Source organism: Plectrocnemia conspersa, unplaced genomic scaffold (assembly GCF_051122295.1).
Source record: "Plectrocnemia conspersa isolate PC_06_02 unplaced genomic scaffold, ASM5112229v1 ptg000012l, whole genome shotgun sequence".
Taxonomy (NCBI): Eukaryota; Metazoa; Arthropoda; class Insecta; order Trichoptera; family Polycentropodidae; genus Plectrocnemia; species Plectrocnemia conspersa.
Window position 1 is genome coordinate 28,772,978 of NW_028277176.1, and position 13,812 is coordinate 28,786,789.

Below are 13,812 nucleotides of genomic sequence, written 5' to 3' on the forward strand. Positions count from 1 at the left end.
ACAACGTTGATTATCTCCTCTCTTCTCTTTCTCTCTCTCGGCCACGTAAAAATAATAGCCTGACATTTAATTTAACGTCTAGCCCCGTATATTTTCGCGGACAATTCAATTATTATTTTTTACGGTGGTGCAGAGGAAAGAAAATAGCATCAAGAACTAAAAACATCTATATGTCCCTATTATTTTATATTTTGAATATTTAAATTAATTAGTATAAATGCGATTCTTAATTAAATGCTCCATTAAATTTATTGGAACAACTTGTAGAGCAATTCACAGTAATAATTCATAGAGATATCTTATAGCGTAAGTCGGTAGCTTCAAATTTAAAAGATCTATTCCTGTAAACCAATAGACAGCTAGCAGTTAAAATTACATTTCTACGAATCCATTTTATATAGTAAAGTTATATTTAAATTTTCATTAAAACGTTTAAGGATCAAAAAGTAAGAAAATACTAACTTGCAGAAGCGCTTAATTCTAGGGAATGTCGAGAGAATTGAAGAATAATTATAAAAAAATCCGACAAAGCGGTGATTGTGGATCAAATGTGGATTCTAATCAACAAGGAAACGACGAAGAAGAAAGGATATAACTGGAAAAGACCCATCGTTCGCTTTCCGCTCTCTTTAGAATAATTCGGCGTTCGTCAATCACGTGCCGAAGAATTTTCCAATTGGCTCGGTCCGAATTCTTCGAATTGTACGGACGCTATATAGTTCGGAGAGCAAATCTCTTTGATCCCGACAAGGGCCATTAAGCCACCTAAGTTTGCATTCCTTTTGTGCTTCTGGGATATTAAAGGATCGACTTAACTGTTCGCCGCGAAGCGTCGAAGGACGCGTTTGATGTATCAACCTTTTTACAAAGGGCTCATTACGACCGCACAAAGGGATTTGGAACTGTGGTTACATAGCTTTTTTATTGGTTGTGTGAAAACTGTATGACTAACTGTGTGAACAACCAAAGAACTTTTGTCGTTTTAAACGAGAATTTTCATGTGAATATTTTTTGAGAAGAAAATACAAAAATATATATATTTTGCACTCCAAGTTATTTACAAAATATGAAAATGAATAATGAATTTATAATTAATGATATATACACAGATATATTCATTATGAAAATGCAATAAAAATATTCTAAATTTTATATCGTGTTAATGGGGGGATTTTTAATAAATTATCTTTGTGTAACGTTTGATTAAAATTTATATGTCAAAGATGTTTTTTTTATACAATAAGTTATTTATGTTTAAGGTATAAAAAATAAAACAAAAGTCATATTACTCATGTTTGCGTCTAAAATATCTAGTCGAGTGGATTGAGCTTTGGATTCTAGAGGTCAAGCTAAACCAGGATTAGCGTGAAGAGGGAAGCAAACATGAAGGTCATTTTAATTTTTTTCAAGACGAAGTAAAAGTTTCCCACTCAGTGGTCTTTTTTAATGTTTAAATTTCATGTGGATACATAATATTTCAATAAATGACATGCATTTTTCTGACAATATTCTAAGAGGAACAAAAGCCCTTTAATCCTTGTCTAGAATTCACGTCAAAGTCAATAAAATCATGCCGTCTCTATTAATATATTACTTATAATAAGTAACAATCGATTGAAGCATATCTAAACCAAATTTTAATTAATAGGAAAGCCCAAAAAACAATTATCCCTTCTCAGAAGTCAAAAATCTACGTCAAAAGCTATAAAATCAATGTAGTGGGAACGCTGTTATTCAGCGTATATTATATATTTTTTAATAATTAAAATACAACTTCCAAAAAATATTTTTAAAGCGAATTTTGACTAATGTGAGGGCAAAAAAAATATTATTTCTTCTCAGAAATCAAAAATACACGTTAAAAGCAATAAAATCGTGTCAGCGCCGTTGCAGTGAGATATATGTATCTATTGGTAAAAATCGAGTTGCAATCTTACTTATTTGGTGCTAGTTCTGTGTCAAGTGTCTAAAGCACGTGCTTTAATATTATTAATAATTGCAGTAAATCCAACATTTATTTTGATCCTCTGCTCAATGAAAATTTGGGGTGGAACCAGATTTTTTGTTATTGTCTAGTTTTTGTACTGCTCAACTGCGTAACAAGATATTCTTTATGAGCTGAAGTAGCTTATTATTATAGAATTTTTAAAACCTAATATGTGCGAATGTAAAATAAAATTATATCACGCAATAATATTAAAAAAAAAATTTTGCTTTCCATTACATACAAAATAACTTAATCTGAAACACACGAACCGTAAGATTTACTTTTTTTAAATTTACAATCTTCGAATTACACATTTGTAATTAAATCCGATCTTTAATAAAAATCTACAACTCGGTCGGCCGACGAGGAATAATCTGCTTGCCGACCGACCTCGAGAGTCAGCTAATTGGTTTATTTATATAAGTTAGTTTATCTCATTTTATGCGGCAAATGGATATATTTAAAATATTAAAAAAAAAGAACTTTTAAAAATTTTGGATTTAATATATTATATAGAAACTTTTCTTTCTACACAATTAGCTAAAATTGCTTAAAACATATACAACTAATTGCTTTCGTTATTTGCGCCTTAAAAAGAATACGCTTTTTTTCTTCAGCGTTGTTTATACAAGAGTGCGTGATAATCGAATATTTGCGTGGATTAGAAACACTCATAAAAATTCACTTTGCAAATGGACCTAAACAATAAAACAGTCGGTTTCGATGCAATATAATACAACGGAATATTACACAAAAAAAATTCTACGATTAAGTTAACATCTGTTTCCACCCCGAATCGTCTCATTAACCAAAAGATCGAAAGTAAGAAGTGCAAGAGAATAAACTTCTGATCAAGAACTTTTATAGAATTGAAGCTAAAAAAAGAATAATAAAATACCATGATTTCTATTTATCGATTGTTATGCCAAATGAATTTTTACTGGATTGTTAGTAAAAAAAATAACAAGAAATCTTTTTTCGCCCCCAATCATCGCATTGTCCAGACGATTGAGTGTAGGCGTCAGAGACACGAACTAGTAAATTTATTTTTGTCAAGAACGTTATCCAGAACTACAACTTCGATTCCGACTTGGAACAAATAAGAGTTCAGATAAAGTCACATCAAACGGGATTTCGAATAATAAGTAAAATGACCCTAAAAATATCGAGAAAGTCGCCGCTTTCTACTTCACGTCAAGTTAAGCCATTCAGGATTCAAAAGTTCATCCCGACATACCTTACATACAGGAGATAGAATAAAATGATTTGCTTGAATAAATAAAACATAGATACTTAAATAAAAGTATCATAAAATAATGTGGCATATCTTTCAGATTTTTTTCTGAAATTTTAGAAATCTATCTATACTATTGATATTATAACCTTATTTAGTCATATGCAAAAAAATATTTTGTTGAAGCAATGTGCATTGATTGCAGCAAAATTAAATAATATCATATTTGTGAGTTCATTCATGTGATATAGGTAAGGTACTAATATTTATTGATAGTTAGTTACCTGCTTCTAATAATTAAAAGTTTATAATTTAATCACAAACAACGCAGCTAATACACGATAGGCAAAATCACTGAAACTTGCAGGATATTGTATCAAAGTTTCTGATTGAACATTCTATAGACAAATATTAAACTCACCGTAATTGGCAGCATTAGCTCGTGAGTTTCGTTGCCCCGCCAAAGTCTGGATTCGGCCGGAAGCAACGGGATATCACAATCCAGAGCTTCCAGCCTCTCGTCCAATCTGCTCGGAGTCCTGGCGACATATCCTCTATCAACAGAAGACGGAGCCGGAGTCGAAGACACAAAGACCGGTGATTCAGTCTCAAACTGCGTCGTTGACTTCTCGACAACAGTCACTTTGGAATCCGTCATCTTTTCGACCTCTATAGTTGTCTGACTTACTGTGACAATCTTTGTTGGGCTTTGGGTGACCGGACTTGTGTCTACTATAGTAGAAGATGGCACACCTTTGGTCGACTGCGAAACTTCAGGCGTTGTCGCAACTGTTGTTGTTGGTGGTGGTGGTGGTGGTAGTGTCGTTTTAGGTGCCGGTTTGACTGTGGTCGTTGATAAGACCATAGGTGTGTTGGTTATCCTTCTAGTGATCCTTTGAGTCACCTCGGGCGTTATTGTGCTCGTCGTCGTCGTGAAAGCCTGAGCTACTATGGCCAAAATCGAAACGGTTGCAAACACGTAAGAGGTCCCCATGGTGCTCTTGAGTTTTTTTATTATTAAATTTACTTAGAAGTTATATTGGAAAACTTTTCTTATAGATGAGATTATACGTAAAAATAAACACTAATTTATGAGTATAAAATAATTTAAACTTAAGCGATTCGCTGCTTTAAGCATTTTGCTTCTTGTCAATCCATTATTGGACGATCGATCAGCTGTCTGAAACAAGAGAGAAAATTTGTTAAAATATTAATTTATATAAGACTAGTATTATTCCTAAATTATAAAACAATTAATTATAAATACTAAATATAGAAATTGAAAGATACAAAAATATTTTCGAATGGATGTTCCTGTCACTATGATTAACAAAGTTCTGCGTATTTTAATTTATACTAAATAAATCATATGATATTATATTATATAATTTTTTTTTAAAAAAACTCTGTTTGGTAAAATATATATATATGTTTATATTTATTTGGAACTTATATTGTACACCTATTGTATATATAACGATATAATCAATAAAAATGTGTTTGATTTACTTTCACTTAAATTTATTAATATGTACTTGAAGCACACACACCTTACTCTATCCATTAAAGTTATTTTTTCCCAGTATCTATTATAAACGCGATTTTATTTACGACAAAATGATGTATGTATACGCATTTCGTCGTAATGCGAAATACATTATATATTACAGAGAGAAAAAAGGAAAATCTTACTCTTACACAAATTCGTTCGGTTTATTCGACCCAGTTTTTCCCCTTCAAATAAATTCATCCAGTCAACTCTGCCAACAATATGGATTTTATGCGTATTTTACATGTTGATAAGTTTCTGAAAAACAAAATTCCAGGAAGAGATGAACAGCAAATAGAAGCCCTGTATTTTTTCCCTTTTGTACATTTATTGTTGCGTGCGGTATAAAAGCGAAACCTTTGCGCCTACTCGTGCTATGTTTCCCAAGTTGTTCAAGACCGATAATCTCAAATACGACTTTAATATAATAAAAACCTCATTGATAAGAAAAAAACTTAAAAGAAAAAGTGATCCATCGACGCCTTTTATTCGTCTCTCCTTTGGGTCTTTGCCCACGTTGTATTAATTAGACGTCACACAATAATATGAGTATATGTTTAATCCTTTTTATATACTATTGATAATTAAGCAAAAAATATATTTCATTTGTAAAATGGCTATTGAAATGAACCGAAGCAGCAAATTGAAAAAAAAAAACATTTTGTTGATACGCAAATATTGAAATTTACTTGTATCGTTTTTTTATTGTATATCAAATAAAACTACCATTTAAATAATATATATTGTATTTTTCTAGTAACAGAAATTAAATCATGATAAATAAAATATTTAATAAATAATAAAAAAATAAATAAATACTCTAATGTAATCCCATAATAAATAATAAAAAATATAATCATTAATAATAAATTTGATATTATATAAAATAAGAACATATAACAATGCAATATTATTTTTTCTTCAATGTTGAAAAACAATTAAAAACATATGCTTGCTCTAACTTTTTTTAATAAATCTTCCATTGTAACGTGACAATACATTACAACGGGGTAAATCTATACTAACTAATCTCAATATTACAAATCCATGTTTTAATTACTAATCACTAATGCGTCATGTTAAATTAAGAGTTTTACCAATGTCGATGATCATGTTAATGAAATTTAATCGTTATCATAAAATTATATATTAATGCATATATGTTGTTTGTGTCTTATAAAATATAGTTCAGTATTGAAAACATTACATCTAAGTGAGTACCACAGTGGAGGGAGAAGGGGGCAACCCTAAAAATGGGACAACTGCCTCAACAAAGATTAAAAATGAAAGGTAGAAAGCCGCTCAATACATCTTCGATGGAATGCTTTTGTAAACTAGGTCAAGGTCTACAATAAGATTTAATTTCGTAAGCGAGGGGTGAAATTCAAGATCTTTAAGTCCCTAGTGCGTGTTAGCAAACAATTACTTACACGTGTTTTCCAGAGTTTTGCTTACTTAACAACCCCCAGGCAAAGATTTAAAATAAACAATAATTGAAGAGTAATCCGGAGCCGAAAACTCGCTCATGTTTTCGTCATGTATTGAACCTTGAAATATTGCGTGTCGGAAATATGAGAATCCTTTGTGTCCCGGGGCTCCATTGTGATATTTAATTACAGGACTCACTTTACACATACACACACACTATTCAAGTGCGGAAATTACGAGAAGGCTTTCACTTTGTAGTGTGGCTCGGCGAAATGTCTGAATCTAAACGCGAGAGGAACTCTCGGTTGCAATCGAGAGATTAGCCTCAGAGGATTGACTTATCTCCAGCTATACAGCCTCGGGCTTCCATTATGTATATTGCTCGCCTTATGAGCTTTCCTACGCCATTTTATTACTTATTCAATGTTTTTTCTTATATGAACATTTGTATATATTCCGACATAGTTAATCTTGGTATTGGTCAACAAAAAGTCAGAGAAACTAACATGGGTCGGTTTATTCTCTATCGTTACACGATCCGTACATAAAAGAGAAAGGAGACGGAGTCGAAATTAGATTTATGATTAATTAAGTTGACAATAAGGGCTGTCTTCAATAGAATTTTCTGTTTTAAAAGTAAATATATTATTATTTACAGCAAGAAACGACCATGAACGTAATCTGATTTATAAACAATGGTATAGAAAGCGTAGTATATTTACACGTACGTAATTGAATTTCAAATAAGAGATATCTCTAAATATTTTGCGATGTTAATCAAAAATAATTTGTTTATGTCTCTAATTAACATATAATACCTAATATATGTAGTAATAGCAGCAAAACTATTTTAAATTAATACAAAATAGATCAACCTTACTAAAAATACAGTTAATAAAATAATAATAGTTTTTACATAAACCCATATACACATATATGATGTCACTTTATGCTTACATTAGTAAGAATAACAATGAGACGTACTCGAAAAATATTTATAAATAAATAAATATATAAGATTTCTGTATGAAAGCTATGCTATCTATAAAATAGCTGTCAATCTCTCACTATCGTGAGGTACCGCAGCTAATTTGATATATATTTTTTACTTTATTGTAAATATTTCGTTGCAACATAACAGGCATGAACCCAATACGTTACAGCAGAATCAATATATTTAAAAAGTTCTTCGTAAAACTAAAATCAAAGACTAAAAATTTATTTTATTAATATTAAACTATTATTATAGATCATAATCAAAATATGTTACTATCCACGGTCAAGCTTGATATAATTTTAATTATGCATCGCGATATTTATCTGTGAGATAAATAAAATCAAGGAAAACATATATATATAAATGACTATAAAACAAAAACCTCAATTTATACGATTTTTTAAACATAGCCTGTCTCCAAATCTAAGATCAAAATGATAAATTCTCGTACTAGATTTTTATAAATTAAGCTTTTAAATTATTTTTTTTATAAAGTGAGTGCCATAAAATAGTTGTATTTTCACAAATAAATTAAAATTAATATATTAATATATGAATAAACTGTACTAAAATGGTTTTTCTTTTATACAAATAAAAAACTGTCAATATTCTTCCTTTCATCGTATTTGAAACGGTACTAACAAGTTCCCCTCGTTTATGGAAGCTACGTGACGTTCATCAGAAGACTTTTTGCCAACCAAATAAAAACACAAAGAATATATACGTGCAGATTTTACATATAAAATATATAATCAAATAAGAAAAATAAATTCTGCTTCTCTCCTAATCGCACACTAAATAATTTGTTATTATTATACGTTATTATTAATCGTTACTCAACGATTGCAGTATATGCCACGTTTGAAGCCAAACGATGCGGTATGCGCCACGGCACGATTAAACTGCATGAGGTACATCTTCGTGTACATTTCTTCCTCATAAAGAAAATTAAGCATTCATTTAGTAATAATAAAAGACATATAAAAAGACTAACGCTTATTTTACTTATAAATAGATATATATTATATTTTAACGTTTTCATTATTTCAAATTATTATATATAGTTTATCAAATAAATATAAAATAATTTAAAAAATGCGTTTTTATATTTAAGGATATGTTTTTGTATTAACATAGTTTTTGCATTTATTAACAGCCATTTTTAGTATTAATTAATTTTTAAATGTTTTAAAAATTCGGTATGATTTTTTTTTATTGTCAAAACTTATGTGTTTTTATAAATTTGTATTTTTAATAAATTACCAAATTTATAATAACATTTTTTACAATCTAACAATATAATCGAAGAAAGGAAAAAAATAAAGGCCTAAATAATAACCTGATTATTAAAAACAAACATTATCACTCGTTTATTAAAGTAGCTTAAATTAATTTTATATTGTTAAAACATAGTAAAAAAATACTAAGTTATAGTAAATGTGTATTTTTTAGTGAAGCTATATTTTCATTAGTGAATTTCAAGTACATTTTCAGCATTAGATGTATATTTCTGTTTGAGAAAATATAATTTAACCGATAGGCGCTGGTAAAATTATATTCTGCTATAAAATATTTATTAAACTAAATTTGACAGTTGTGAAACGTTTATTTGCAGTTCAAACCCAAACCTAACCTACGCAAATTAACCAAATTCAACTTGACCTAATGAAGGTTCTTAAAACAAATTAGTTCAAATTTAAAATACAAACCAAACCAATTCATTTCTCAGAACAAAATATGCGGAAGAATAATTATAAACAGACATCGCATTTCTCATATTGCTTTAGTGTATTCAAAACGAATACACGGGCGCAAAAACAATTATCACTTCTCAGAAGTCAAAAATTCACGGCAAAAGCAATAAAATCGTGGCAGCGCCGTTGCAGTGGGAACGCTCGGTAACGAGCGTTCCCACTGCGACGGCGCAAACACAATTTTATTGCTTTTGGCGTGGATTTTTGACTTCTGAGAAGTGATATTTTTTTTGCGCTCTCCTATTGGTCAAAATTTGGTTTAGATATGCTTCATTTGATTTTTACTTATTGTAAGTCATAATATTGTAATAAAATAGATAAGCAAGTGTTTCCACTGCGATGACGACGCCACGATTTATTGCTTTTGGCGTGGATTTATTAAGAAACCCTTTGAATTTGGCCAGAAAAATCCATGTTAATTAATGGAATACTATGAATCTTCATAAAATGAAAATATTAAAAATGACCACTGACTGACTGATCAACTTTTGACCCCCCCCCCCCACCCCATTCTCCCGTGGAAAATTTTTAAATGACTACTCTGCGCAAAATTATGAGTAATTGTGGATAGCTCTGGAAGTCTTATAATAGATTTGATGCAAAGAAGGAAAAAATGTTGCTCAGAATTATATATAGCAGACCTATCAAAAGAATCCAGGAGTCACGCGTTTCTACTTATTGTCACAGGAATCGAGATTGGTTAAAGAACTGAGAATAGAACAGTAAGTTGGACTGTTTCTTACTTATTAACCTTTTAAACGCCGTAAAATATTAGTACGGCCGTGCACTACAGGCCGATATTTTTTATAGCAAAAACAAAATCTTTTTCGAAAATGTATTGCTGGTATATTATGATGACGTATAAAATAAATAATAATGTGTCATTCAAACTGTCATTTACTTAGAAAAACGTTAGGTAATTACCATAATTTCAGGGTTGTCATATTTATTTATTTTATTTTATTAAATTATTTAGCTTAATAAATTAATTTTATATGAAACAAATTTTATCTAAGCATACATATAATATATAACATAAACAGAAAATAAAATTAGTTTTAGAAAAAAAAATATCGTGAAAATTTAAATTAAAAAAAATGTATAAGTACATTATAAAACAGACTTATATAAAAAAATATTAAGTCAGGGTTGTCACATAGTTAATAAAAAATAAAACTATATTAAAATGAAAAAAAATATTTATAAAAAAGGAAATATGAAATATAGGCAAATACACGCCAATCAGGATTTACAATTGATATTGACTATTCTCGTTAATATTAGAAAAAACAACCATGAGCAGCGACTCCTAGCAATTTATTTAATCCAATTTAAAATGAGTTCAAGGTGAAGCGCGTTAACGCGCAATTTTTTGTGGCCGATCTGTAGAGCGAGTTAACATGCTTAAGGCGTAGAAAGGGTTAAGAGAATGTATGTTAGTCAAAAAACTGACTTACTTAGGACAATATAGTCAGAACTTGCTACAAAACCACAACCTCGCTTTCGATTTGGAATAAATGAGAGCCGAAATCACATGAAACGAAGCTACGACCCTTAGAAGACCAATAAAATCAACCATGACGCTGAGAACTTTAAATTACCATGATGAATCTTGTTGTGTTGCGCCTCATTGTGCGTCATATCATTAGTCAACACGTGTGTAACACATGTATCACCACCACAATCGTGTCGTGTTTCATATCAGATAATATAATATGATATTAAATTTACAACGAAACACATCCATTACTTGAAACGTATTTGCATGAAACATACGCATATTTTAAATAAAATTACGGTTTGTTTATTCGTCATTTTTTCATTATTTGTATACATGCTTTTTTATTTGTGTTATTCGACCTTTTTTACCTGCGAATCTGAGCAGAGCAAACATTGTTTCGTCGGTCGAGTAATGCGCTCGGTCGAAAAAATGTTAAATTTTCATAAACAAACATAATGTGTTTTTTTTCGTTTTTGCGCGTATTATTATTCTTTCGTTGTTCTGTAATGTTAAGCTATTATTTATACGAACATCGAGCATATTTAACCGACAGTCGGGCAGCCGGAACCCGTCCATAAATAACGCGCGACGACGACGACGACGACGACAAAACGTATGGCCGAAAAAAGTGAAAAAGTGAAATCGTCGTAGCGTATTTTTCGGTTGTATCTTTAAACAAAAATTAAACAAGGGTGCGGCAGAGCGCGTGTCTCCATGCCGTATCCGATAACAAAGTAACCTCTCATGCATTATTCAAGCGGCGAAGGCGAGTATCACTTACAGACCCTGGCACATTACGCAGCATCCCCCTCGATGCTCCGACGTCAGTATGGAAACAACAGTAGGCCAATATGCGTGAGAAATTGACATGGATGCTGGGCAGGGTAGAGCGATCCTTTCTCTCAATAAACAACAATGTACACCAATTTACCACTTTTATTTTGGCATAAAGATAGGATAAATATATTTATATGTAATAGCTGTCGGTACTTCACTAACGTGAGGTACCGCAGCTAGTGAGCGTGTACATAACGGACCCTTCAACTTTTTAGGTTGATTCGTTTTGATTTTTTATAAATATATTTTTAGTATTAAATTGATGCAATTATAAATTTATTTGTTATATATTCAAACTATTGTGGGATTGACATTAAGAGGTAAAATTTAATCACCACTTCAACTGATTTTGTTAACAAACTATAATATTATTGAAACAAGTTGCATGCTCCAAATTGCTAGTTAAAACCTATTACAATTAGTTAAATTATTAAAATTTGTTTCACGCTTAAATATCAAAATGTATTTCTCATATAACCTATTAATTTTAAATTTAAAAAAAGCGTTCCTAATTAATGTATAATTGTTATAACTGGAACAAATTTCTCGAATGTGTATAAATGCTATAACGCTTTGAGAGTTATTACTATTTACATTGATTTAAATTTAAGTATCGTACAAAATGAAGTTCTTTTTGCTGTTCTTTGTGATTGCGGTTTTCTTTGTTTCTCAGATTTCGGGAGAAGATAAGGGAATCGGATGTAAATCGGACGACAGAGAATGCATAGGCAATTTCATGCAATCCTCTAAACCTTGTTTAAAGGAAACACCCGGTTTCAAATTTTCAAATAAGCGATGTGTGCAATTGTAATAGTATGTTTAATTAATTGTCGTTTATAAATAAAATAAATACATTTTTAATACATGTGTTTTTATAAACTACATTTTTTTTTAATTTAATACTAATATATTAAACAATAAACTTTGTTCAGTAATAATCTAATTGTTTTTCTTATAGTACTAATATATTATTTAAATACTACTAGTTTTCTAAAAGATCTACTAAACTCAGATAATATTTAAAAATGTCTTAGACAATGGGTTTTTCTCAATTATAACTTCTAAAGTACATGAACTTATATTTTAGGTCTGAAAACTTCAGGTAATGAGGCATTTTCATACTTTAGTACAATTTTAATTTAATTTGATAAAAATAATTTTGATGAAAGGGGCAAAACGACCGTAAATTTAAAAACATCACAATAAAATTCTAGTGTTTATTTTTAAATTAATATTATCATAAAACAAAGAACAGCACGAGTCTTTCGTTTCGCGAATTTTTTAAAATATGTAACGGTCGTTTCAAACCTGTCCGAATGACACAAGTGCAACAAAACTTGAGAAGAGACATCCGGGAAATAATCCAATCATACTCTCAGTTTGTCATAATTGGTTGTGGTAGCAAAAAGTGGGCGAGCACTAAGCCTTTTTTGTGTTAGCCATGTGTATAAGCAGACCATGCAATTTTGACATTCTTAAAACTTTCATTTACTCGCTCACCAAGAACTTCTACCAATCTCTACAACTTGGACTCGAACCGAGTGAAGCCACCAACCATCGACAGACGGAAAAGATTCGAGAAAACAGCCGCTTCCCTCTTCACGTCAGCATTGATTCAGTTTGAAATCCGGAATCCAGAATTGAATACAGAGACGACCGGATTCTTGGACGTAGAATCATACAAATTTACATAAACGTGATTCTAATTCAGAATATCAATTATAAACTAAATATCATACTTTGCCTTGTGTCAAAATATACACTGCTGGCAATATTTTTAATTAAATATAAATATTCTTAGAGAAAAATAAAGTCGCGTTTTTTATAAAATATAAGTATTTAATACAAACGTGTAATACAATAATAAAATTAAAAACTAAATCTTTTTTCTAAAATAAAACTAAGGGCACTGATTTTTTTTCGTATGTAATACATAAATATAATATCCTTTAACATATATATTTTATAGCATTGTATAGTTATTATTTACTTATGATGATTTTGCGACTGGATTATTGTAAGGATGTGCAAAGACATAAAAAAGGTAAAAATAATATTTTTAAATTGCTGAAAATGCAATATTCAACACATGGTTTGAAACCGATCATGAAATTAACTTTGTTTGGATAAAGCTATAAACTTGTTATTAAAATAAATAATATATTTTAGAGTAAAACAAGAACATTAATAGTGAAAATGAAAATAACTTCTTAGTTTAAAAAACATATATAAAATATAAGATTATTATGTCTAAAAATATATCTGATTGTATTGTTTTTTTTTTCATCTCAACTTATGTTCTAAGTTATCAGTAAAATTTTAGAATTATTGGTTGATTTTACGTTAATATTTTAAAAACAGAAATAATAAACTTATAATTTATTTTAAGTACCAAAACCTTAAAATCGAGAACAAGAATTAGGTACAATGTTTGGTACAAATTGTATTCTTAAAACATTTATTGCGATATATTAAAATTAAAATAATATATATAGCAAAATAAATAAACTGAAAAATCAGTTTTA

The 13,812-nt window shown here is 29.9% G+C and overlaps 1 protein-coding gene across 1 annotated transcript in view; it reads right to left on the bottom strand.

The window, feature by feature from the left end:
- The window catches only part of wry (delta and Notch-like EGF repeat containing weary), a 236,044-nt gene that overhangs the window by 171,050 nt on the left and 51,182 nt on the right, over window positions 1-13,812 (bottom strand). Inside the window, exon 2 of the mRNA XM_088200754.1 lies at window positions 3,643-4,401. Within this exon, the coding sequence (XP_088056880.1) occupies window positions 3,643-4,215 (573 nt within the window). The 5' untranslated portion in view covers window positions 4,216-4,401. The remainder of the gene's footprint in view (window positions 1-3,642; window positions 4,402-13,812) is intronic.